Here is a 27899-nt window from a genome sequence, read left to right on the forward strand (position 1 = left end):
ATTTCCAAAGAACCTGTAAATGTAGCACCCAATCAGTGAAGTTAGGAATGGCAGGGACCAAAGTTTCATCCTAATGATTAAAGTTTCTGAGGTCAAGCAGAGAAGAGAGTATAATTGAAAGTTATCAAGGAAATCATGAGGCATATCATATAAAACTGGAAAAGTCAGTACTTGAACCTTGCTGGATTGTCATGTGCATACAAATGAATGAAGAATAAATCTTCCCAGCCAGGAATAGAAGTTGGAAGAGTTAATTCTCCTACAAGCGGTTGTATATTTAATTACCACAATATACTATAAAAGTAAAAAGAGGCATGAGCTGTGGGCTTCTACTACTTTCTTTAGGTAATGTATTTGGAAACATAACACAATAAAGAATGTAATGTTCTTTCTAGACACAATAATTGTCTATATGACACCTTTGGTTGACTAGGTGCCACAAGGTATTATATAATATTATATAAAATCCTAAGCTGGAACTAATCATGGCCTTTAGGAATTCAAAGAGTATAATTATTCCTTGAAGAAGATAGTATATATGCCAAAAAGCTCACATATTTTTCGTGAGTAAGTAAATCTAGGCTTTAAAAGCTGTTAAGAAAAAGATCTATTCAGGAATATTGCAAATACTACTTTAGTACTGCCAGGCTTCTCAAGGACTTTTTCCTTCTAGACGCACAGCTGGAGCAATAGCTCTTAGAGATCTTTGTTTCTGATACCATTTCTGCAGTTTACCAGTTAATTTTGCCTTTTCCAGTAGATTTTTTGCAGGCATTTTAAATGGTATGAAACATTCATTTGTAGTCCTGATTGTTTTTATAACATCAGACCTTTAAAACAGCCCTGCTTTATTATTTAGTGTTATTTATATAGCAATATAGATATGCATAGCACTCTCCCAGCTAAAGAGGTGCTCCTAAAATGTAGCAATAACCTTCAGGCACTGGACTTCAATACAGCAAATTCTGGACATCAGGTTAATTATATTTTCAATCCCCACTTCAGTTTGCTAAAGCAGTATTAGCTAAAGGACAGGTGGACCTGCTGTAATGCTGAAGGATACTGTAGAGAAAGCAAGGGTAAATTTTCTCTTAGAGAGTGGAAGATGATAGTTTTCGACAGGTACCGTCAATTTCAGCTTTTTGCAATAAAATGGGAAATGTGTGCAGCATTTTACATCTCCTAAATAGATTACCCAACACATCCACAGACACGCACTTGTCAAAGCTAATGGCATTCTTTCTGCTGAACCTGACAAATTCCAGTCCTCAATCTAAACAAGAATAAATCTTAACCAAATGTTGACGTTTCACCCTCCTCCTAGGGCTCCTCTCCAGGGAGCAGAGAAATTTCTCTTCTCCAGCACCCTCAGCTGTAACAATTAGTGCTATCAACCCTGCAGAAAGCGATCAACATAATTGTACAGCAAGGCAGAGTACTCAGCCAGGAAAACATTGGTAAAGTAAAATGCACCTCTAAAAACTCAATTCTTATTTTGCCATGATGGTATAACAACTCTATAAGCACTGCTAATTATAGATGTTCCTCTAGGGATATTTGTCATCATTTGCCATTGCTCTAAAATAGAGGAATATGTTCCCAATGAGCAATTACTCAATATGGTCTGTAGTACATTCAGCTGTGTGTCTTACCTACTTAGCCAAAATATCCAGGGAAAAAAGTTTTGTATGTGAACCCTTGAGCATCATACTCAGCTGTTGGACTAAGTGTTTTAGTGCTGATGACAAAGGATAAAGCATTTCTCCGTCAATCAAGGCCTTCTGATTCCATTTCCTAGCTTCTGAGTAAAATAAAGAGTGGGTTATACAAAATCTTGCCTGTCCTGGCTGTCCTTTCAAAGGTCTCCTTCAGTTTGATGCTTTTCTTCAGACTTTAGGCTTCTAGTATCCTTGGATTAAATAAAAAACTTCTAATGAAACATGTCTGTAGTTGTGGGAAAAAAAAACCTTAAAAATGCAAAACCTTAAAATACCATAAACCAACAGTGAAATAATGAAGAACAAACAGTTTCCTTCAGGGAAGGAAAGACAAGAAACATTACACTGGTTTAATTTTATGGGGGTTTTAGTACTATTTCTTTCATAGAAGAGAGTTTTATCCTATCTGACATTCCCAAAGAAATGATGACATGGCTGACCCAGATCCTTTATAGTGAGAAAACATCTCCAATACCTCTCATTTTTGGTATAGTTCATGGTGCTGCAGAGTTGAAAATAAAACTTCAGTACAAAATGTTCCTCAAGAGAAGTTATTTTGGTTTATTATTGCAATTTCATGAGAAACACAGGTGAGGGAGGGAATATGACGATTCTTAATATTTCACATGTCCACTGAGGAATTTTCTCAGAGCAAAAGAAAGATCATTTTCTATCTTTCTGTCTCCCAGAAAATAAAAGAAAAAACTGGCTGTTAATAGCTGTAGGCAACAGAGTTTTACAGACAAAAAAAAGATTTATTTTGACAAATGAATTTTCGCACTCCTTTTCCTGTTTTCTCCCCTGTTCTACTGGTGAGGAGGGATGGGGCCACCAGCTGCTTGAGTACTCAGTTGATAGCAAGGGCCAGTGCATCATAGCCTCAGAAGCAGTTAGGGATGTGCAACAACTACAAATATACCCCCTCAGATAGAATTGGCAGGCAGTACTTGGTGGGTCTAGAAAAATATAAGTACTGAATTAAGATCCTTATGGGAGGATTTGGGAAGGGTTGAGATTTGGTGGTGTTTGCATGTTTCAGGAGACTGAATACATTGGCATTCTGACGTTTTAATGTCTGTTTAACATCTACGACGCTAAATAAACAGGGCTGGAGGCTGATCCTTTTTCCTAAATACAGCTAGTACAGACATATATATGCTGCCCAAGACTAGCCTCCAATAGGCTAGAAGTAGCTAAGTGGCTGACTTGATCCTAGTGGAGGCAAAATGCATGTTCTTACCAAACTCTATGAGTCCTGAGAGCCTTAGGTGGTACTGCCATGATGCTAGAACTTGTTTATTATTTGAGGACATTTCATCTCAATGCATCTGAAGCAATGTAAGAGTTGGGTTGCAGCCTGTGAGATGTTGTGTTTAAGTAGTGTTAAACTGTAGGGCTGATGAATGATACACTGGAGTATTGTGGTAGTTTTGGCTTCTTTTCTTCTCCCTGCCAAGGTCAGGATGAATAATACACGGGAAACATAGGATTGAGTTTGGACTTGGAATGTTTATGATCTCTTATCTATTTACAGTATTTACAGACTCACACACTGTGAGCTCTTAGAAAAAGAAGGTTAAATGGCCAGCTTCTAACCCTTTCCAAGGTCTTTTAAGTGATAATTACCCAATACCAAGGTGACACCTATATTATTTATGTTTTTGACCCAATAATGACCACTCAAGGCCCGCAATGCGGACCTTTTTCACCCAATTGCAGAAAACCACCCAAACCCATGAAGAAGAACGTGAAGAAGAAGGACAAAGACAACACCCAAAATCCTCCATCTTGACTCATATGTATTACTATACACCAAAACCCCAAATTTTAAGTTTCCAGAACTCCAACAGAGTATCACACAGAGGCTATGGGGTGAGTTTGAGATTGCTGGGATAGTGATGAAGAGATGTCTAGGGTGGACAAAGTAAATCTGGTACACTTGTTAATACTGACTTTCTGGGGATCATGTCTGGCATGAACCATCCTTAGAGCCAGGCATGGATGTTATCCTGGATAGGGTTAGTTTGGATCATCCACAACAGAGCTGTGAAATAAATGAGCAAGGAAGTGAAAAAGTGATTTAGCTTCTAGTTCTTGGGTTCATTTCGCATCCCTCTTTTTTTGAGCAATATAGATACAAATATTTAGATTCTACAGTTACTGTTTTCAGCCAAAAGTTTCTAAATTTCTACAGGAAAATGACACTAGATCTGAATTTTATATAACATTATGGGATTGAAGACACAGCAGCAGTGGCCACATTAATTATAATCAATTTTCATAATTAAATATGGGTTATTAAGACTTCAATCTGCGTGGATAAGAACACTCCAGATGTCAAAGCTGGATTTTTACCAGATAGGGTGTCTGTAGGCACAGCTGCTATCCCACAAATCTTTGCAGTCTTCAAACATGACTTTGCTATAATTTCTGTGCTACTTCTAGTGCTTCTGCATCTCCTTTATTGACCCTGCAGTTATATGGAAGGGAGTAAGCTGCATTCTTGCTTTCATTTGCCTTGTACATTAAACACATATATGTATTTGTGAAGAGAAGTGATGCAAGGGACTATGCACCAGTTCACCCCTTTAGACTACACTGCCCTTGCACTCCAAAGTCTGCAGAATGATTTGTGTACAATTGAAGATCATCTCTGCTGTAGAGCATGTTAGGAGGGGCAGGGGGAGGGAGAGACCATTGGTGCTGCCTGCTTGGGGCAGCCCTACGAGGTGTGTCCCTTGTGGATATGGAAGCTCTGGGAGGTGAGATGCTGGTGGCAGGGTCCCAAGGAACATTACAACTACCAGGAAGCCTGTGGCTTTCCATATGGCATTTTACTTTACTCCTTCCCCTGCATGTGTGGACAGTGCTGTAAGACCTAGGCGGTTGGGCAGTCAGGAAACCTGGCCAGCGGTGTGTTTGTAGTGTAGCTTGATCAGCTGAGGACAGACTGATGAGATCTGCATATGTGGAGCTGGATTTCCTTAGTTCTGCTGCATTAACCTGGAGTAGTATTGCTAGTTCTTTTTTGCTTGGGTTAGAAGTTGCCGAACATCTTTTATTTGCTAATGATATTAAGAAGGTTGCTGGTTATCCCCAGCCCTGCAGATCCCATAGATACACTACCACTAGTTATCTGTGATCACTCAAAGGATCTCCATTTTCAATAAATGGATCATGTATTTGTCCTCTATTCAGGTAGAATTAGGAAAGCCAAAGTAAAGTTTTCTGATTCAGCAGAATTGAAAGGCCGAATTGGAACTTTTCAGGACCATTGCCTTAAGATTTATCTAAAGGTTAGTTTTTAGTTTCTCTTTCATCTTTCATTGCACACTCATGCAAAATAGAAACCAGAAAAACCCCTTGTGAGAAACTGGACTATGGCTCAAAACAATTGCTCATTTGTGAAGGCACCAGGGTGCTTTGCTGAGACCAGGTTACAACCCCCCAAGAAAGAGATGAGGTTTTGGGTGTGCAATGGCAAACCTCTGGTCTGCATAAGACAGAGGGAGTGAATTTATATAACTGCCAGAATTTACAAGCTGGGTTTTGAGGCCAATAAGAGGCAGATCTTGTGGAGACAGGATGGTGCTTTCCACCATGCCAAGTTGCCCTCCCTTAAACACACGCCCTACTGATGGATCAAGACCTTCAATCACCACTTCGACCAACAGTAACACTCAAGTCTCATTGTAAATCCAGGGGTGGTAGTTATGTATCTTTCTACTCTCACCGTTTCTTTCTCTTTCTTCCTTTTCTCCCCTTGCACATTTTAAGTGATATCTTTATGCTTTCATAATGCCATATAACTATGGATAATAATAACCAAAATGGCTATATAGCTGCTTTCCATTGCAACCAAATTGTTCATATATATGTGTGTGTATATATATATATATATATATATATATAAAAGAAAACACTGATCATTCAGTGTTTTTTCACTCTAATCTGCCCTATTAGCAAGAACTTGGGTTACCTTCACCTTCACGGGTGAGTCATAACACCCCCAAGAGTTATTCCCTCTGTCACAGGGAAGCGCTGGGTTAAAAAAAATCTGAAATATATCAGAAATATTCGTCAGAAATATATCAGAAAAATGTCAGACCTCCCCATGCTTCTGCTCAAGCTGATGTCACCTGGTTTATTAATGCAGATCAGCTTTTCTGTCACCCTGTGACTCTTGTCTGCCTGATTGAGATGATGAAACTTGAGCTTCAGCTGCAGGATGCCTCAGAAACCAGTACACGTATTGGCATGCCTGCCAGTCCAAAGTTCAGGAAGGGGAGGAGCTTACCAGGAATTGAAACTGATTTGTGGTAACTCCAAAATTTTGAGTGTTTCCCTAGCTGTAGCACCAATACTGGTTTCTGTCAAGGCAAGGTACTTGCAAAACCATGTCTGGTGTTGGAGGATGGAGGGAAGGCAGCAGGTACAGGACAGCTACTGCCTCCAGTACTCCATCTTCCTCTCAGGGTAACCCCTGCCATGGCAAAAATGAAACAGAAAAGGGTGAAAACACCCAGAAGCTGGCAGCATCTGAAGAGAAAGGAGGAGGCCAAGCATCAGCCCACCAACGACAGCAAGAGCAGCAGTAAGTAACAAGGAGCCTTACTAAGATGATTTACCTGTATTGGATGCCTGTTCTCCAACTTACTCGAGGTGTACACCTTTAAGAGTGCAAATGCTTTATAGAGAGCTTAAATGTGGCTGAGCACACAAGCAGCATGTTGTCATCGTCTTGAAGCTTCCTATGTGAGACCCGAGATGTTCTGGCAGGCTTCTTGATAGCATGGCTTACACACTGTGCCATAGCAGTGGCCAGTTCTGTACCTTGGATACTGGCAGATATGGTGTCTGCTTCTTGGCATCTTTTTGCAAAGTGAAATTTCAAATCTGGTTCTAGCTCCCTGTTTTCTGAGTTTCCTAATATTTCGTCCTGGAAAGTCTAAAAATGCTTACTTTGTCTTAAGAGATGGATATAGGCTGCATTCCAGCACTGCTCTGAATGCAGTCAAGGACACAGAACAGCTTCCAGAAACTTCATGCTGACAAAACTAAAACCAAAGCTTCAGCTCTCGATTTTATTTTGTACTTTATTGGAAACTATGCTTAGCCTGTCTCCGGAGTTCCAGGGACTATCCTGCAATAGATAGCTTGCATAAGCTGTGTCTTGCAGATATAATACAGAACAGAAACTGAAAGCTGTGTGTTTTTATTTCATGCACATGTGTTTAATATAAATACACTTAGATGACCATAGCTAAGTGTTTAGTCTTTTTCCCCTAATGTGCTTTTTCTGACTTCTCAGTAACAGTGCATGTAACGCTAAGATTGTTTTTATTGTTATGTGCTGACTTTGCTTAGTTTGCTTCTTTTTCATCCGGTTTTCAAAGCGCAGCTGGCAGAACTGCTGTTTCAGTTTCCTTCCCCTTCTTTCTGGATGAAGAAGGTGGAGCCACCAGTGGAGGAGGTGGCAGGCAGCTGATGGCAAGCAGAGATCAGCAGCTTTCCTCTGAAACCCATGAATGCTAACCTATTAGGTAGTAATGATACAAGGATTTTCAAGAGCTGAGTCCCTTTAAAATCCATCAGCACTTTAATGACTGACTTTCAGGAGAGCAAACAACAATTCCTAAATTACAGTCTGTTTATTTTCTGTCACTTCCAAATATGAAAAATTCTCTGTCTTGCCTGATCTCACAGTGCCAGGTGTCCACAGTAGAGCAAGGACAGCCCCAGTTTATTCTTGTAGCTGTGATGTGTGCATTTTGTTGCTTTCTTGTTTGTTTGTTTTCTTTTTTTTTCAGGGGGAGGAGGGGGGAGCAGGGCTAGTGGAAGTTTTCCCATTGGCATGACTGCCTTTACCCAGTTTTTGTCTGGCGTACAAACCCCCTGGTAGAAGTTAGGTGAATAATTAATCAGTTAGTTTGCCAGAGCTCCCTACAGAATTTAGGGCCAGGGCACGTATAATCACACAAATCCCTGTTCCCTGTTTCCTCTTTCATCTTACATGATTCTTGCAGACATAAAGCTGGTGTGCATCCACTGCAAAGACTGAGTAGTATTTTTTGCATATGAAAAAATTCTCCCTGTGTCTTCATCAAGTTCTAACAAAGAATTAGTTCCTGAATCTTGGATGCACAAATTAAAGTCTGCATTAGTATTCAGTAAATGAGAAGAGGGATGTGGAAAAGGCAGGTTGAAACAGAAACCACGTAATATGAGTGGCTAACTAATACTTAAAAAATGAAGCGAACACGAGTGGGGTTTCCATCCTTCCCTTGAGAAGGGGGATGCTACCAGGCAGTTTGAATGGGATGAAGCTACTTAAACTGCAATTTTCTTAACTAACACAGATTAAAGGAGTAGATAGCATCTGAAATACTGAAACAGAACAGCAGAGATCTTTATTCTTTAAAAAAAAAAGTTTCACTCATTATTACTTTGTTCATTTTCTCAAGTTATACTTCAAGAAAGATTTCAGATTAAAATATCATTTTAGCAGTAATAAAGCTGACTCAGGTATTAGCCACCAACCCATTTTAATATGACCTTTGAAACTAAAATACTAGGACACCCTCAGAATGGTCTGGGTTTTCAGGCTCTGGTATAACAAGAGCAGTTGGAGATCTGAAGTAATGGGGTAGGAGAAAAAAAAGCACAGACTAGCATTACTAAAGGCTTTCTGGAATATGCATAGCAGAGGGAACATGAGGGGCCCAAGTAGGATACCTCTGTGCCAAGCAGTGTCTCTATTCCAGCTTCTGCTTGCTATTTTTTGGAAACAGACAGGGATGTGGTTTTGCTGCCAGCAAAGCAGGAGTTGGAATCTCTTTTGAAGGCTCTGTGTGAATTGTTTCCATGCAAACTCTATGTCTCAGGCTGTGAGAGAAATCGGTAGTGGAAAGACATTCTCAGGACCATCTTAGGATCGGATCAGGGGACCTTTTATTTAGACTGGATGCATGAAATATGTGTGGGATGTAGCATGTTGCAGTCCTGTTCAGTACTCAATATTCAAACTGGACTATTAAAAATACAAGGTGGGCAGCTGGTATTAGAGGATAGTTTTGCTTTGGAAAAGCCCTTATATGATATGTCAAGGGCGAGAAGTGACAATAAAATGTTCCTAATTAAGAAAAATACTTGTTCAAATGAAAAATTGAAGTCACATTTTGCACATCCCTATCCAGTTATATGTAGAATGTGGTTTCAGGCCATGGAGAAAAAAGAAAAAAGAGAAAAAAGTCACCAGGATGACAAGAGCTTGAAACTGCTTATAATAATAAGCTTGCATTTAAGTGGCTTCACTTTGTCTGCTAAGTGCCATGAAATTAACTGGAAGAAAACCGATTCCCAAATTGCCCCAGTTCATACTATTCAGAAACAAAAGTCTGTACAGAAGAAAGGTGGAGGAAAGTGGGGAAATTAGAGGGTGAACTATAGCTAGAGCCTGAAAAAGAAACTGCTGCCCCCATTCAGCAGTCTGCCTTTAGTGCCTTTAAAGCTGCCAAGAATAATATTGGTTCTGGTAAAATCCATTAAAAACTGAAATTCAAAATAATAAAGCCTGAAGATATATTGCCGCACAGCTGGTAACAGTCCCTCATCATTTTGTTTGAAAGGAGAATGAACTTGCTGGAATGCTTGACTCAAGAGAAATTGTATTCTTTGACTGCTGGAGCCAAATCTATCAGAGCTTTCTTTCCTTCCTTTTTCAGTCTTAATCCTGAATTAAAAAAAAAAAAAAAATCTATGGTGTTACAAGACCCCTCATCCTATTGCTGACAGACTGTACTTAGCAGTTCTGATTTTTTTTTTTTATGAACTGAAGTTTTTTTTTAATAAAATTTTTTAAAAAAAGTTAGTCTACAAAACTGTAGGCCGGTTTTTAGAAAAATGCTTGTTTTGCCCACTTCCCAGCTGCTGGTGGGAGTGCAAGAGAGGTGATTTGAATCATGGAAAATCTGTTCAGAGTTTAGTTCTCCATTTACTGCACAGGAGAAGTCTCCCAGCTCTCTGTCTTTCCAGCTGACATACTAATGTTTACAGCCCAGTGGCGCACTTCAGAGACGCCTGGCTTCACAGTGGTCAGTAACCAGCCTTTTCTCCAGCCACAGGATATGTGGCAGGGTCTATGTAAGACAAGAACTATATTAGTCTGGATTGTGGGGGTTGCTGTTCCATATAATGCTCAGTGGGGCAGAAAGAAGTCCTTCCAAATTCTGTATTAGAAGGCTTTTTTGGAAGAGCTTGTTTTGAACAAGCTCTGACATGTTCTCTTGATGCATAGCTTGATGAGGAGCTGTGGCAAGGTGATGAATAAGGAATGTATGGGAGGATGCTGCATTCTTCAGGCAGGGGCAATGAAAGAACAAATTCTCAGGTGCAGAGACAGCAGAGGAGGAAATACATTGTTGAAAAGAAAAGAAGGGGGGAAGCAGAGATGAGCATGCCACTAGCTCAAATCTCAGTGTTCTTGTGATATGGTATCTGACCTGCTGAGCTCTCCAGGCATGCTGGCAGGCCTGACATGCAACACATGCACGCCCCTGCAGGAGATAGCTCGGCTCAGCACTTGTGCTGCCAAGCCCAGTGCCTGGCCTGCCCATGTATGATTATGCTCCATGCTCCTTAGGGCTAGTGATTACCGGGTGCTCCAGCTGGCTCTGGCATGCTCCCTACATCCCTGACACTGTGCTACACTGAGGGAACTGAGCTGCTCTAGGATGTGGGAACAGCATGAGCATGGCCATGTCTGACTTTCCTAGACTTTGCTGGGTCTGATGCTGATCTGCAACCCTGCCACAATGAACTCTGCCCTGTGGTGTAATCTGACCACAAGCACAGACTAACTAAGGGCACGTTAGTGTTTTCAGAGGAGAGAAAGCTGTGCTGGGAGCCAAGTGTGGGCTGAGAGGTACCCCTTGGCTCCCTGATTTGATCCTTCAGGATGGCAATTTGCTTGGATCTTTAGAGATCCAAGATGAGATTGTCCAAAACAGAGTACTGGCTGAAGCACCTGCACTTGTTTCTGATGTGCTAAGACCACAACAAGCTGCTGAGTCTGAGCCTCATCTAAACTGCTGGAAATTCAGTTCCAACTTTCAGTTTTAGTCTTTGGACCAAATTTAACTTCAGGAATTTCTCTAAAAGCACGTCGGTAACAGCAGAACTTCAGGGCTGTTTCTTTCCTGCAGATTTCTGACTCTTACTTTCTCCTGGGCTGCTCTCTGCTGCTTTTTCTGTTCTCACTCTTCCCCCTTGCAATTTCACTTCTTAAGGATTTAACTCTTTGCTTTAACTGAAAGCCTCACAATGCAAAAATGTTGTCTGTTCTTAATTAATGAAAAGGACCAGATATAGAAGTGAGTTACTCTGCTTTAATAATCTTCCAGACATCATTTGAACTTTGGTAATTAATTGCATTCCTGGCCCATGGCAAACACAGGGCAAAATCCATGGAGGTGGATTTTTGGTGATAAACATTTCCTGCTAATGCAGTTAATTTTCTGCCTCATGTGTTAACAGCACACACACAGTGAGGATGAATCAGACAGTGTGTAATGCTAAGCCCCAGTAAATCACTTTTGTCTCTGAGCTGCAAACTGGTAAGATGATGCCCCTGATAAAGAGGGAAAGCCAGAGTCCCAGGCCTGCATGCAAGGTTTGTACACTCTCCTCGAGCTCTGCTTATGGCACTGCTGGGACACAGAGCATATTGCTCAGCTGAGGTCTAGAACTGTGGCTGTCAATTATCATTAGCGTCTGACTGTGTGTGCATTGCAAAATAGGGATACCTACAGGACAGTTGTCTACTTGCTGGGATTTGGCATCTTGTAGCCCTTTAATTTGGCAGCTTCTGTGCTGCTCAGCAGCATATGGCTGCTCCATCAGGCATGGGAGCCTTGGTGAAAACAGTACTTTATGGTGGTGGGGACTTGACAGCTCTTAAAACAATTCTTGATAAAGGAACACAAAGTTCAGGTTAGTGTATCATGGAAGAGAATTCAAGAGTTGACTTTGGCAGTTTGGTCTCTTTTCTCTTTTAAATTCAGTCTCTTTTCTTTTTTAAATTCAGTCTTAACATGCTGTCTAATGCAGTATCTCACTCATGTCTTTCCCTAGATCCCTCCTGAGACTGTATCTGCCCATGTCTCCTTCCCGAGCTTTAGTCATTTTTGTTGCTCTCCAACTTCATTCTCCTTAGTTTCTGTCTGTTATGCAGAGCAGTCTGCCCAGCAGAGCAAGATATTTGGCTTTCAGCTCTGTGACATTCATGTACCAATGCACCCATGGTATAAAACACAGTGGAACTGGAAATTGTTTTTAACACCCATTCCTTTTGTAGCTCTTTAAACCATTTCACACTTCATTTGAAAATCTCTCCTGTGGTAGATGGCTGGAGTGGACTTGAGGAAAAACTAAAGAGCACAACAGCTCTGCAAAAACTATTACCAGTGAACTCCTCATGCGTTTCTTCAATTTTAGAAATGAACTATTTTATACAAACCTGAAATACAGTAGAACAAAAGTTGCTATGGTCAATGCCTTGAAAGCACTGAAAAGGTGTGCTTGAGCTAGTTAGAAGGTAGACTTACACATATGATTCAGAATTTAAGTTTTCAGACATCGTGTTCTTAATGTTACTGATCACTCAAATTGTAAGCTATCACTACAGATTATCTATGACTGTACTGCATGTTTCTCCTGACTGAAAGTTTTATGTCTCTCTCTGTATATGCTGGTTTTGACTGGAGTACGGCTTATTTTCTTCATAGTAGCTGCTGTGGGGCTACAGTTTGGATTTGTGACTGAAAGTGTTGATAACACAAAGATGTTTTTGTTATTGCTGAGCAGGGCTGACACTGAGTCGGGGCCTTTCCTGCCTCCAGCCCCACCAGTGAGTGGGCTGGGGTTGCACAGGAAGCTGTGAGAGTTGTGGGACAGCTGACCCCAACTGACAGGTGTATCCCATAACACATGGGATCATGCTCAGCATGCATAGCTGGGAGAAGGAGAAGGAGGGATGAGATGCACAAAGTGCTGGAGTTTATCTTCCCAAGTCACCATTACATGTGGTGGAGCCCTGCTTTCCTGGGGATGGCTGAACACCTGCCTGCCCATGGAAAGTGGTGAATCCATTCTGTGTCCTGCTTTGTTTGTGTGTGCAGCTTTTGCTTTACCTGTTAAACTGTCTTCGTCTCAACCCATGAGTTTTCTCACCTATAACCTTCTAATTCTGCCTCCCATCCCATGAGGGGCAGGGTGAGTGAGCAGCCATGTGGTGCCTAGTTACTGACTGGAGTTAAACCACAATGATATATTGTTACATAGGTATTTATAATCCCACAACTGTGGTATATTATGTGTATCTGCTTGAAAAATCGTAAGAGGTTTCTTTTTTTTTTTATTTCAATATAGATAGATTCTCTTATTGGGTTATAACTTTCTTACTCTCATTAATATCTGTTCAGTCTGTGTAATGAGTCAATACATTCCCATTTTCTGCAGAGAAAATAAAACAAAAAACAGTCATCAAGCTTGATATTATCCATAAAGGCAGAAGATGATTTTTCTTTTTTGTAGAGCTATAACTGGGGCAAGATGTTCTTTCTCCCCTTTCCAGTGATTTCTGTATTTGTATTTATAAAACAACCCTACCTCAAACATAGGATTAAGTCTTCTAGCAATTAGAATCATTATTAGGGAAACTGTAAAGTTAAATTCTTTATCAGCTTTTCTGTCTGTGGATTTTGAAGCACTTTATGTATTGGTATAAAGCACAAAATTCTGCAAACCACTGATAGCCTCAAATTTTCACATTTCCTTAATTGTTCCTCAGGTAAGTAGGATAATTTGCTCCAGACTTATGGCTACTGTGGCAACCCAGAAACTGACTGGAATATTAAATTGACAGGCTGTAGTGGGTTTTATAGGCTTAACTGGATCAGAGGTTATTCGTGAACAAAGAAATGACATACAATACCCTGCAAAATGGATAGAAACACAAGGTGAAAGCTGGTGGTGGGTTTTTGCATTAACTTTCTTTCTTTCAAGGAAAGAATCTCAAGAAAATAAGGGATATTAGGTGCAGATTTTAGAACTGGTAGGGCAGATGAAACTTCTCAGGCAATAGCTCATCTGGCTCCTTTCCTCTAGGGTTAAAAGGCAAGGAACCAGTTTGTACCCTGACTTTCACCCCTCCCACAAGAGGTTCACCATGTACTTACTCCTCCTTCCCCTGGATCAGAGAATCATGGAATGATTCTTTAAGAGAACTTAAAGGTCATCTAGTTCCAACCACCCGCCACGGGCAGGAATCCTTCCACTAGACCAGGCTATTCAGAGCTCTGTCCAGCCTGGTCTTGAACACTTCCAGGGATGGGGTATTCACAATCTCTCTGGCAACTTGTGCCAGTGCCTCACCACCCTCACAGGAAAAACTTTCTTCCTAATGTCTAACCTAAACCTGTCCTGCTAAAATGCTAAAGCCATTCCTGATACCAGTACCCAAACCCACACTCTGATATGTGTTTCCGGAGACCAAGGTGAATATTGTAAAGTTAAATAAACTCAATAATGCTCCCTCTACCTTTTTTTTTTTTCCCCTTATAATTTCTAATAATAACTAAAACAAAGCATTAGATCAAAGACAAAGAAAAGTTGGTGTCCTGTTCTCCCCTTCCCTCCCCCACTGGAGACTTGGCATCCTTACTTTCTTTGCCATTATTTCAATAAAATGGAAACCAATTTGGCTTTTAAATAAGCACTGTTTTAAACACAATGACTCTTAATCTGCTCTCTGGAGAACAGATGGCAAATGTACTGTCACCTCTACCTCTTGTAAACTGATTGATCTGTCCTATATTTCATGAGCAATCCTTCCGAGGTGCTGCTGATGAGGCCACGGTCAGGTACCAGAAGAGTGAGCCCCACCTGGCCTCCTGAGGTCTCAGCCTTCCAGCTAAAAAAACAGGAGCAGATAAAGGAAATGATCCATGGCTAAAGGGCTAGATTTGATACCGTGATTTCTCATACATGTTCAGACAAGCCAAGGTCATTTTTTTAAAAATTGATTATAGCTTAAAACAAATCAACCAGACAAACGCTGTTTGAAGTCATCCAAGTAAATGGTATAAAAACTCTTCTGCCCTCTAGTGCTGTGAAGCAGTGCGATATCCGAGATGCACTGATCGATTTTTGGGAGGGGAAGATATGTAGCATTGCAACCCACAATTTCAGCCACTTTTATCACTGCCAAAGGGTAGGGAGGGGAGTTTAAGAGGTACTTAATAATTTTTGTGTATGACCTTTATAGAAATATGATCTTAATATCTGAAACAAAAACAAATCTACTAAAAAAGTCTTGAAACAGATAAACTGTGAAGCAGCTTGTTAAAGGCACTTTGAGATAAATTGGAAATGCTACTACTCAATCAAATAGAGAAAAATCTGAAACAACATCACTGATGGGGAATGTTATGCCATAAGCGAGATGTGTTGTCAGAGCTTCTTTTAAGTAATGTTTGCAGTTGTGTGGTGAATGCCAGTGGGGCATTGCTGCTCCCTTCACTCCTGCCTCTGAGGGTCTGGGGTTCGGTGGAGACGTTCAGAACAGTCTCACCGTCTCGGGGGCACCAGAGTATGCTGGCAGAAAGGGAAAAGATCATATTAAATGGCACCATTAAAGCTCACAGCTCTATCTTTACTAGTTTAATCTCATAAATTAATCCACATCCTCCTAGAATAAGTCTTCAAAGAGAAAGAGGTAATTGGATATAAATACTCTCTTACCGAACCCTGAATTACAGTGATACGGCAGCAGGCAGCTTTGGGCACTTTGATCTCTTTGCATGATTTTCATTCCTCTTTTAAGTCTTAGTCTTGGGCCTTATTGTTTCATTATTTTTCCACTGCCAACTTCTCTTTCTGCTTACTGGTTTGTCCTCTAACCACTCCTTGTGGCCCTTCCTGAAGAGGCTCAGCTTTCAACCCCTAAATACTCTTTGCTAGCTGTACTTCTCCTTGTGCTTTCCCTGCAATGAAGCCAGATGAAATATTTGTGCCCACATGTGCATATAAAACCCTGCCAAGACTCTGATGTGTGGGCCTAACTGCTGCTTAGTGCGTTTCTGGTAAACCTGCACCCCCATGGCACAGCTTCTGCTGAGTGGGAGCCGTGTAAACTTCAACTCACACAATACACCATGAAGATAAAACCCTTTGTCTTCTCCAAGTAGAACTGACATGTTTTCATCACTCTTTTGATCACCTCAAGTCTCTTAATACACTCTGAACCCTGTCTTGCCTCTTTGCTGTCACATTAGATTGATAGCTCCTTGAGACAGCAACTGCATTTTGAATTAAGTCTGGCAAAACAGGGCCCTTGCCCTGATTCAGTGAGTTGCACCTTAGGCGTGACAGCAAGATGAATATGCCTGAGGAATTCCTGGTGCCTGAAAATGAAAGGCTGACAAGGAAACTGAGGCTCAGGCAGAGAGTACGCCATCTGGGTCCATCACAAACAGTGTGACTTTCCACACTCCTTGGACAACTTTTGGGCAGACTGCTTAAGTCCACAAGGTGCTTGGTGCCCACAAGGGAAGGGGAGGGACTGCAGCACCAGGGCTCTTCCCAGTAGACAGTGGCCTTCCACATGGGACATTTTGATTCATGGAAGTGATTTGATTTGAAATGTAGGAGATTTGAGATCAGCAGTCTAGAGTAAGACTTGAATAAGAACAGCAAAGTCTATGCTAAAAGTTCCTGAAAATATTACCCTTGATATCTGCTGCCAATTCCAAATATAACAAGTATTTCTAGAGTACTAACCAAAAATTCCTACAGAGCTGAATCAGAATAAATTACAGTCTTTATTTGAAGTTGTTTGTTACAACAGCATAAAACTGACTTTGCTGATGAAGGAACTCTTTCTAGTCCTGATTTTGTGTAAACAGGAAAAATAAGAATTTATTCTTTCATTTTAGTGTTGGCCCATATGTCTTGGTAACTCCAAATGAAACCAGAAGAAAAAAGTTGCAGCAAAGTAAGTTGAGTTGTCTAATATCATAATGCATTATTTCTACTTGAATAACTTTAGGGTTTTAGCATTTTATTGCTCTTGCAATTTTTATTCTCATTTTTACAATGCTTTTTTATGTACAGCTATGATAGTAATGCCAGTGCTATGAGCATTCTCCATGATCATGTAGCTCTTCTTAAGATTGACTCATCATCTGGATTTACTTCATGCAGAATAAATCTTGTTCAGAAGGATTTTGGTAATTTCAGTGCAGGAGCTGTTCAAGATGGCTTCCACAAGACTATTCTGGAACTAGCTTTATCCAACTTTTACAGGATTGAATTCTTATCAGGGAACTTTGAACAGTCTCAGGGTTAGGAGGAGGAAGAACAAAAATATAAATAAGAAATATTTTTGAAAATACTCCCATGTGGAAACAAAAGCAACTGCACATGCTGTTGGTTCTTGAACATGCATTTAAGGGTTGCAGGCAGGTCTTTTACTGAAGCTGGTAAAAGTCATTTTAGATGAAAGTATTTGTGGATATTACGGTCACTTTTACTTGGCTTTGAGTCTTGCTGGTGAAAGTAGCTAAGCAAGGACACCCTGAATCTCTACCAGAAAAGTCAGAAGTACATTGAAATCTTTTATTGACAAAGTTACAGCAAGAGTCAATTGTGAAATAAATTCTGTATAAAGAGGTGAATGAGCACAGCAGTCCTACACACCTGGGCATTGATTTATGCAAGCCATGAAAGCTGAAGGACTGTGAGTCAGCACTTGTCATGTCTTGAGTCCTTGAGGAAGCAGTGCAATTAAATCCTTTCTTCTCAAACATTGTGAATTTGGCTGAAACGCTTTACCACAGGCTGGCATGGGTTGGGTTTCCTTTGGTTGCAAGAAAGAAAATGGATTTGTCATGAACCAAACTATAATCTTTTTGAAGGAAGAATAGCAGCAGATCATCTTAGACCTGACTGTGATGTTAACAGCACAGGTGCTGCTGCTCTAATAAAGATCTGTTTTTACTTTGTGGTGCCGGTGTCAAAGGTCTGAAGCATTTCAAATATTTCTGTCTTGGATGCTGGTAGAAATAGGACCTCACTGAATGTAGTCTCTACTTAAATGCTTGTTTTAAAGGTGAAATAAAAAGCTGTTCTCTCTTTTTTGGGTCTCTTTAGAAGCTTAGCCAAATACTGGCTTTATCCTCTTAGAAGAGGGCTGGTGTTAGCCTCCAAGTGCCATAGTCAGGCATTAGGATATATGGTTGGTAAGGGTGAAATAAGCCCCTAGAGCAACTGCAGTGCTTGTGTAAAACACAGCTCCTCTTCCATAGGCTTTGTTGGCCTTGCTATGGAAAGGAATTGTTGTGTGTTCTCCTCTGTCAGTCGACAAAGAGAGAAGTTAAATCAGCCATCCTAGAGCATATGGCTGCACCCTGGCTGTATTGACTTCCCCTGACTACACTTGGAGCTTGCTGTCCATCTCACATGTGGGTGCCTGTGTTGAAGTGTCTTAATTTGAAGCTGATTCATGCATCCCTCCTGTTTTTATTTAGGGAGCATGTGGTTGGGAGAGAAAATTACTTTTCATTTCCCTGCTGGGGAGCATTACACCACAAGGATTTCCCTCTATGTAGCAATAACATCTTCATTGTAACAACTTCTTCTTTACCTGCAGGAGTAAACACTGTGGCACTTACCTATCGGTTCCCAGGGATTAAAAAGCAGTCAATTGGCAGTCTCCTAGCTGGTTTTTGCTTTACTTTTAGGGTTAAGTCCTAGGGTTGCTCACCACTGCAGTCTCAAGGTAAGGAAAATGTTTGCCTTATTAGCTGATCATTGCAGTGACTGTGTAACCTCTTGTAGGGGTGTCTGCATCCCTTGAGAACAAGTTTGTTTCTGGATGGTCTTCAGGATTACATGCAATTAGCAATAATGGCTGCTTTTTAGTATTCCTCTAACTTGTGTATATTTATTTCTTTTTATACCTGCTCAGTTGCTAAGAAAGAGCTCAATGACCTGGAGCAATGGAAGAAAGAACACAAGCCAGGGCCAATTGCGTTGGTGCCACAGAGACTGGGTAAGACATGTAAATCAGCCACTGAGAATTGCAAAATTAAATTTTCCAAGACATGAGACATTTTTCACTTTTCTTCATGACCTATTAAAGAGATTCAGTGTCAATAAGAGCTGACATGAGCGTACTGTATATGCTCTGTGCTTTTTGATGATCATGGCGAGGAAGATGTTTCTGAAACAAAACAGCACAGATTGTCAGTCAAGAAATCTGTCAAGATCAGAGTACAAAATCTGTACTAACGTTTGGGGAAAACAGGTGGATTAACCCTCCTGCTGTTGACACTGTCTGTGGTTGATTCTCTGTGGGGGCACACACTTCTCATTAGTGTGCAGATGGACAGCATGCTGGAGATCCTCCAGTTACCCATAAGAAAACTCCTCTGTGTTCCTATGTGTGCTTTCCTGGCTTCTGGCTCTTGAAGAGGTGAAAGTGATCCCTGCAGCTTCAGGATTTGCAGGCTAAATGTGTGTGAAACCCTGTATTACCAATTTTGTAGAGATAACAACAGACAAAAAAAATGAAAAACAGGGTTAAAAGCTGTGAGAACTTAAGACACCCTGAACATAACTGATGTGTTTGCCAAGATAACCAAAATGTTTTCTGGATGGGTGAGGCAAAGTGTAGGAGATGTCTTGAATTGCAACAACTATAGAGTACTGAATTTAGTGACATTTCAGATTTAGTTCAAAAAGGTTTTAGAAAAGAAGAGCTGCCCTTCCTTACCTTGGCTGTTGTAGGAGAATTTGGGGTGCACAGTGCAGGATGTGGTCTGCTTTGACCTGCAAATTAAGTTCTTTCTCTGCCAGGCTACACAAGTTAAGTTTGCGGTGGTATACAGTGCATAAAAAGAGACAGCAGGTGGGAGACAGAGGAATTTGAACTGACTCCAACCCAGAGCTGATTTTTGGCTCAAGGTGATCCTGGTCCCACATGTTCTGCCCTGCAGCTGAATCACAGTTGTTTGCAGTGGCAGCAATGCCCTGTATTCCCACCATCATGTACAGTTGTGTGGCCAGACACAGTCTTTGTGAATTCACATGTAACATCTGCTTCTTGCTTGGGAAGACATACTAGAAGACATACTTCTGTCACAAGAAGACTGTAGAGCTTTTTGCTGAAGAAAGTGAAATCTGGAAAAAAGAAATTTGACATGTTTGGTGTGTGTGTGCTGTCTGCGTGATTGAGGGTGTCCCTTAAAGCTGCATGACTGAGTGTCAGGAGTCTTAACTTCTAGCCCCACTGCATTTAAAATCTTTCTTGGCAAAGAAGCAACTTAAGAGGAAAAAAAAATAAAGAAAGAAAATATGATGTCATTAGTCGCACTCTAGCTGCCACATAGACTCCTGAGACCGAGACACAGGCACTGTGTTCAGTGCCTCTGAAAAGAACATATTATTTTTAGGTGCAAAGATTATTAGAACATATCATTCCCACAGGAAAAAAATTTGGAGCTGAAATGGCATCTCTAATTTCACCACTGTAGGTACTCATTAAGTGAAAAAAGTATCATATGTTATTTTCTCAGAGTGATTTTAAAGGACTACACATCTGGTCCAAATTACTAAATAAAATCTCTAACTAAAGTTGAAGTTTCTTAAAGTGGAAGTTTTTTAGCACTTTTGCTTTCCATAGGGAAAAAAGTATTCTGGATTTCAGCTCTGTAATATTTGACTGACAAACTTTCAGACATCATGGAGGGATGAGAGCAATGAAGGATGCAAGTTATACTCTCCTCTATAAGCAGCAAGTGGAGCAACAAATCATGCCTGATAAATGCAAGAGTCTCTTTTCTGGTATTGTATATGATCACAACACCCCCTGACCTCAGTGAAGCATTTGACATGTTACAGCCAAGCCAACCTGAATTAATTACACCTCAAAGCTCAAAGGCTTTAGGCAATTTCTAATAATGATCAGAAAAATGTTTGTTCCGAGATGCTGTCCACCAGTACCAGCAAAAAAACTACAGTGCACAAAAGAAATTTTGCCAATAAAAGGCTAAAAAAAGGGAAAGATTAGGCATCCAAGAGGTTTTGAAACCTGTTTAGCAGCAGTTTTATTTTCTAGACCTGAGGAAGAGACCCTCTACAATGTCAACTGTATGCTTATTGCTACTCTAAGCTTGTTGCTTGTATACGGTATGGCCACTCTCTCTTGAGAATTTATTTTAGGGATTTATTTGTGTCCATAAAAATGTTGCCACACTTAGGGAATTGATCTCCCATTCACTGAATGTCACAAAAGCTCCTAAAGATTAGTTACCTTCCATTAGCAAATGAAGAGAGCTACCTTTAGACAAGGTCCCCTCCTGAAAAAGCCTACTATCATTGTCTTACATTTAATGAAATGGTTTGGGTCTGAAGGAAACTTTAATATCATTTAGTTTTAACTGCCCTGCCAGGGGTAGGGATGCCTTCCACTAGACCAGGTTGCTCAAAGCACAATCCAACCTGGCCTTGCGCACTTCCAGAGATGGGATATCCACAGCTTCTCTGGGCAATCTGTGCCAGTGCCTCAGCACCTCACAGTGAAACATTTCTTTATTATATTCAATCTGAATCTCTCCTCTTCCAGTTTAAAGCCATTCTTCCTTGTCCTACTACTATGTGCTCTTGCAAAAAATTCCCTCTCGATCTCTCTTGTAGGCCCCTTCACGTACTGAAAGGCTGCTAGGAAGTCTCCCTGGAGCCTTCTCCTCTCCTGGGGGAACAATCCTGGCTCTCTCAGCCTTTCAGCACAGGAGAGGTGCTCCAGCTCTCTGATCATCTTTGGGGCCCTCCTATGGACTCAATCCAGCAGGTCCATGTCCTTCTTATATTGGGGACTCCAGAGCTGGATGCAGCATGGCAGGTGTGGTCTCATCAGAGCAGAACACAGGGGCAGAATCACATTCCCTCAACTGGCTGCCCATGCTGCTTTTGATACAGGCCAGGATATCAGGCATCTAAGGTAGAACAGATTGGTCCAGCTCTTTCTGTAGAATTAGGAGTCACATAGAGGGGAATTTCTCATGAAGACAATAAATTGGGAAAATACAGCCCCCATCCTTAGAATGGAGTGAGGACTGATGTTGTTTTTTACAACAGCTGAAGGGAATAAATTATTTTGTTTCCTGCAGCAAGAAAATACTTTGAAAAATAGAGCAGAGTAATAGAATCAAAGTCACTCCCTCCATCCCTTAAGACCTAATATCACTTTCTTTGTATGGTTGGGGTGGTTTTTTTTGTTTGTTTGTTTGTTTGTGGGGGGTTTGCTTCTTTTTATTGAAGGCTGAACATTGTGGCCAGAGCTTTAGATGTTCACAAAAGACAGTCCATGGCTTTAGAAAAGGACACCTACTACTACCTGGATATGAATGTGAGGTCTGTGGGAAAAGGCTTTTACTTCCACTTCAAAAAGGGGATTCTTCCTTCAGTCCCAAGACATTATTTAGAAAATATTTAAATGATAGCATCCCATTAGATCTGGCAGAGTCCAAGATCCTGAATTTGATAAAAGAGAAACTTTTTAGCAATAGGATTTCTGACTGTATGTGCGTGACAAACTGAGCAAAGGTGGGGATAGCTGCATGTGAAAATGAAAACTCACCTGCAAAGCATGACTGATTTTCTGAAAATAGAATAGTTCCTCAGTAAACTGATGATATATTGTAGGGACATATTGTTGGTAGAGTGGATGATACAGTGGATGCTCTGTAAATAATAGACAAGTGCTTTTGATGGATGAAAAAAATGATCAAAAAGGTCTCCTATCTGTTCTCTTTTATCTCAGACAGCGGCTGTAATTATGAAAAAATTCCTGTATCTGCATACATGTAGTCTGTTATATTGCTGTGTATAACTGGCATTTGCAGTTAAAATGCTCATACAAAGTGCCATTTATATTTTTGGGGTTTTTTTTAAGGTGGAAACGATTCAGAGGCTCAAGTAAGACAAAACCAGCAAATGATTCTTATGCAATCTAAATACCAGAAAAAGGTCAGTAAGAATAAATGTGTTTGTTTATTTTTAGAACTCAAGAAAAAGCTTTTCCTGTCGTGTTTCATATGACTGTAAAATGAACTCACAGCTGCTTGACGGGAGAAAGTCATGAAACCTGAAGGAAGCAGCAGAAAATCTGAAACTAATGTTCTGCACCAAAGAAAATGAGAAATCCTTCCATAAATATGTAGCAATCTGTATCACAGATGATACCTCAAATAACAACCAGAACAGCTGTAAAGACACCTAAATACCGTGCTGTATCTTCCAGCGTGTTGCTTACGCTTGGACTAATTGATCAATGTACCACCCTGTCCCGTGCTTATGTGGAAATGTTGTTCCTGTTACAAGAGGTATAAATGCTTGTAAGTTATCAATCAGCTGTGTGAGTCCATGGATGCCCATTTATCAGTCCTAGATTTCTCAGCCTTCTTAAAGCCAATATTGGAGTAGCTGCTGCACAGCCTGCATTATTCAGTGTCTCATTTTAAGGGAAAAAATAATCCAGAAAATTTCCCCTAACACACTTTATATTTGAAAGATGTGCACTATAGGAGTCAAGTTACCTTATGTCTTCTTTGTATACATAAATATGTAAAATAACTTCCTATTTTTATGTCACACAGCACAAGAGAGAAGAGTATGTAAAAGCAAAAAAGGCAGCTGAAGAAGCTGAAATCCTGAAAAAAAAAGCAATTCAGAGAGAAAAGGTAAATCTGGTTACTGCAGACTTGAAGCCATATAGCTGTTCATGTCTTGGTGCTTGATTTTGCTGAACTACTTGGAACTGGCTAATTAAATTAAGTGGTAGCCTAGCCCTGGATGATATTGAGGAAGTAGGAAATGTAGTCCTCCTCCTCTTTGTAGCTGACTGAAGGGTGCCTGCCTGAGGTTTTTGGGGTGCTTGATTGTTCCTTTGGCTCATCAGAAACTCCAGCCTTCCAATTGCATCTATCTGGCAGAGTTAGCAGAAAGGGAGAACATGAATGTGCAGGTTGTATGTGTGCATCTTGGCATGAGCTCCCTCTCTAAGATTGGATTGTAGCAGTTGGCACAAAGATCTTATGGAAATCCGTAATTGCCTCTGCACATGGGAAGAATACTACAAAATCCAGCCTGTCAGGTTGGAAAAGATATCCAAGTCATGGAAAGGTCAGTGTAGTCTACCTGCATTGTGCTGAGAGCACCCTGAAATTCCACTGCCCCTCCAGCCCTTCTATGGCCTGCACACATAAGTGTCTTGCTAATTGGTCAGATCACTCTCCCTTCTAATACCCTCCATATATTGACACCAATCATAGCTCACTTTCAAATTTTCTTGTATTCTTTTGAATTTGCTTACTTTCTCTAGTTATTCTCACAAAGCATCTTCTTGTCATTTGTGCTGCACAACCCTTTGTAAAAGTTCATTTGTGTCTCCTTGGTGGCAACCAAGTAGTACTTGCTTGAGAATGCAGTGTGGAATTTAAATGAAAAATGAAAGGAGAGGGAAACATGATACTGATGTGCTCATAAACAAGGAGAGAAAGGGAGATTTCAGGTTTGCAAGTTTTGTCTCCTCAACAGTAAAAATGATTTTCTGTGCAGAAACTGAATGCTCAGAGTTAATTAAAAAGTCGTCAATAGTGGTTGGCATACAAGGGTATGCATAGACAAAAATAACTGTAAATGCGTCTAAGTAAGGGTTAGTCTGTTTCTGGTCTCTCAGTGGTTAGTATTATACTTTAGGCATAAGCCCATACACAATATATCACAGGGACAACAAATATTATCACCTGAAAATGTTGTTAGCTGTTACTATCTCATGTATAGCTCCAGATGCAGTCATGATAGCAGTGGAAGAGAGCGGATTAATTATTTAATATGTGTTGTTTGCCCATGGGCATTGGACAAGAAAAATGTTACAAGACTGCTATAATTTCTAGTTACACCTGGAATATATTTATGTATCAGGTTTGTTTTCATGCTCTTTAATTTCCTTACCTTCACTCCCACAGATTATAAAATCTTTATACATGTTGTAGATAGTATAACTGCAAGTATCTGTTCATTCTGAAGGAGGATGCAACATTGCGGCAAACATCTTTTCCAAAACAGACTGTTTAATTTGACTGAATAAACATGAACCCACCAAGCAATCAGACAAAACAGAGGTGCATGAAAGAGAAATCTTAGTTTGTATTTCTTTATTCAGATTGTCTTCCACAACAGTGATTGAGCCGATGAAAATTTTTTTCTTGGAAGAGGATTAGGTATTAAAAATTCAACTTTGTGTTTAAGAAGAGCATGCCAAAAAGCCACTGGAGGGTGTCAATTTGGCTATCTCGCCCTGTTTACAGATGAAAGGCTCCCAAGACTTGAGAATGACACGGGTCCTACTGGTGCTGTACAACCAGCATTGGGCTCTGTTTACCAAAGGAAATGAGCTTTTAATTTGAAGTGATAGATTTGTATTCAACTGCACCTGTAGGGCATTGCCTGAGAGCATGTCTTTCTGCAAGTTCACAGGCCGTCTTTTCTTGCTGGCCAGCCCTTCTTTTGCTCAAGGTTCTTATTCATTCAATAAAAAACCAAATTGTTTGACAGTCTGAGAGGAGACAATAGCTAGCCAGCTTTATCAGCAGGAGCCCTGGAACTTTCACAGCTGGAAAGCTTCTTTGCCAACATACGTGAATGGTGAAGCCCTACAGACTAATATGCAATGACTAGAACGGGTGTTGATACTCAGCTCAGTTCTTCCTTGATTGTAAGGATCATGTACTGTAAGCCAGTGCTGCTTGTGAACTTAGGATCTGTTTATATTACTGTTTAATTCTGTTTTTGCAGAGAAAAGCAGCATCCCCTTTCCCATTATCTTTGTGAACAAGTGAAAACTGTGTGTCTGCCAAAGCAGTACTGAAATATGGAAGGTCTGCCCTACTTTCCGTACAAGTCCACCTGCCTGTCTCTGTCACTCTCTAATTAGCTGTGGGGTTATTAGCTGCTGGAGGACCAGCTTGGTGTCTACCTTGTTTCTCTCCAGCTTCCAGAGAAAGGAAAAATTCTTTATTCTGTGCTCCACAGGGCCACCTTGTGTGAACAAATACTCAGATCTCCAGTGCTCTTCATGACAGGTAGCTTGTCCTGGGCCCCTGTTGGGGTTTGTTCATGGGGTAACCGTGGGCTGCCTGAGTTTGGGTATTCAAAGCTAATGATCTGAGTGCTCAGTAAAATAATTTGGAAAAACTTGGTAAGATGAGCGGGGAATTCCCTTTTTCTGTATTTTTCCCTGATGCTGAGATGTGTGTCTAATCCGCAGAAAGTGTTGAAGTACATGAGAGGTAGTTTTTTTATTATTTGCTCATTAGTAATAAATGTCTGGAGTTTGTATCTTTGGTGCAGCCCTTCACATCACAGTGTTTGACCAGATTGGATCATAATTTCCTTTGTGTCTATTGGGTGAAAGGACTGTCAAAGTTCCCCAAAAAGTAAGCAAGCAGCTACTTGGCTTCTTGTTTTTTAAACTTTTTGCATTTGTGTTCTATGTAAAATTGGATTACTTCAGCACAATGGATATTTCTGTTTCCAGTCACTGAGTTTCTATTGCTGTTACCCTGCCTTTAGCCTTTTCTTGTATAGTTTAGGTCTTGACTGAATATTAGAAGATTCAAACAATTTGAAGTCAAAAGGCTCAGTGTAATTCTACTGCATGCAACATTTTTTTCTTTTACATTATGTAATAAACAGCCCTGCCATCTTCAGAAACTGTCTTATTTAGGATAAGCTGTAATTTCATTTTATTCTTTATCAAATCATGTGCTCTTTAATTTTACTGTGTTAATCAGCATGAGAGGTCTTTTTTCAGGAATTTGTTAAAACCAGGCACTTTACAGACCTTCTGCTAACATTTTTCAACATGTTTACCTTCAATATCACAGCTGTTCCACTCTTGGCTTTTTGAACATGGTGCCAAATGTGGAGTGCTTTGGCAATGTCTATGGATAGATTGTCATTAGTTAATGTCCCCGTCCTGTCGCCTGTCACTTGGATGCATACTTAAGCAGGTGTCCTAGGCCAAACTTCCAGAGTAAAAAATAGTCATGCCAGCCACAAGTGAGTAATTTCAGGATAGTGGAGTTTTCTTCAGATACCAGTCTGGTGGTAGAATAGCTGCAGGATATTTCTTTATTTTTTTTCTTCTAGTAGAAGACAGGGTTGATACTGAAGATTTGTATTTATCAAAGTTAATATCACTGTTCTCTAGATGTCACTAGCTAAGGGCTAGACCACAACAAGTCCTGTGAGCTTTGGATTTTTTTGGAACTTTTTGAATTTCTTTTTTTGAACTTTCAGGAGCCTTGCAATTTGATGGTGGATCCCACATCCAATGTTTTTTTTCAGAGGTGAAGGCATCAGCTTGCTGTATTGGGCAGTGTTGGGGAGAAGCCTGGGAGCTATGGCTGGTGTCTTGAGGGTATCTGCATCACCTTTGACAAGCCATAAGATTTCTTTTCCACCTCTTTCCTTTCTTTTCCTGTAACCTGTGAAGCTGCACAAATGAGTGGGAGGGTTTTTTTCCTAAAACATCATCTGTGTCTAGGTTAGGAGCAAACAATATATCCTCTGAATACTCTAAAATCACCCATACTGTGTAGTGATGCTCCTTACTACAGTTTGGTTAAATTTTTGAGTTGCATCAGTTCTATAGGTTCTATCACTGACTCTGCATGTCAAATGAGTGAGCAACATTATATCTTATTCAGAGATGCCTTCCTCCTTTTGTTTATTTCTCACTGCCTTTTTCCAAATAACAGCTTCTAAGTCTTTTGCCTTCCAGCAGTTTATATCATCACACAACATAGTGGCTTTTTTTCCTATCTGCAGACATCTGAAAGGATTTTTTTTTCTTAATCCAATGCATGCGAAGGAGAAATTTGCGCTTGTTTTGCAAATCTCTTTCAGACAGTCATTCTTTATCCAATTAAAAAATATGCATCCTGAAATTGCTAAAGGCGAAGTAATTGAGTAACTGCCAGTAGAATTGTAATTTTTCTGAAATGTTTTTCATTGCAGGACAGGAAGAAGATTGTGGAACTTGGGGTTTCAGCCCTG

At 40.4% G+C, this 27899-nt stretch overlaps 1 protein-coding gene across 2 annotated transcripts in view; it reads left to right on the forward strand.

Moving 5' to 3' along the window:
- Positions 1–6074: 6074 nt before the first annotated feature.
- Positions 6075–27899, forward strand: part of EPSTI1 (epithelial stromal interaction 1) — a 47651-nt gene continuing 25826 nt past the window's right edge. Inside the window, exons 1-5 of one of the 2 annotated variants that reach the window (XM_066176222.1) lie at positions 6075–6312; positions 16712–16770; positions 18745–18828; positions 22732–22805; positions 23435–23518. In XM_066176222.1, the coding sequence (XP_066032319.1) occupies positions 6116–6312; positions 16712–16770; positions 18745–18828; positions 22732–22805; positions 23435–23518 (498 nt within the window). In that variant the 5' untranslated portion in view covers positions 6075–6115. The remainder of the gene's footprint in view (positions 6313–16711; positions 16771–18744; positions 18829–22731; positions 22806–23434; positions 23519–27899) is intronic. The other variant, XM_066176223.1, reaches the window with a different exon arrangement.

Source organism: Chamaea fasciata, unplaced genomic scaffold, assembly GCF_029207755.1.
Source record: "Chamaea fasciata isolate MVZ Bird 193981 ecotype frontalis unplaced genomic scaffold, bChaFas1.0.hap1 SCAF_2, whole genome shotgun sequence".
Lineage (NCBI taxonomy): Eukaryota > Metazoa > Chordata > Aves > Passeriformes > Sylviidae > Chamaea > Chamaea fasciata.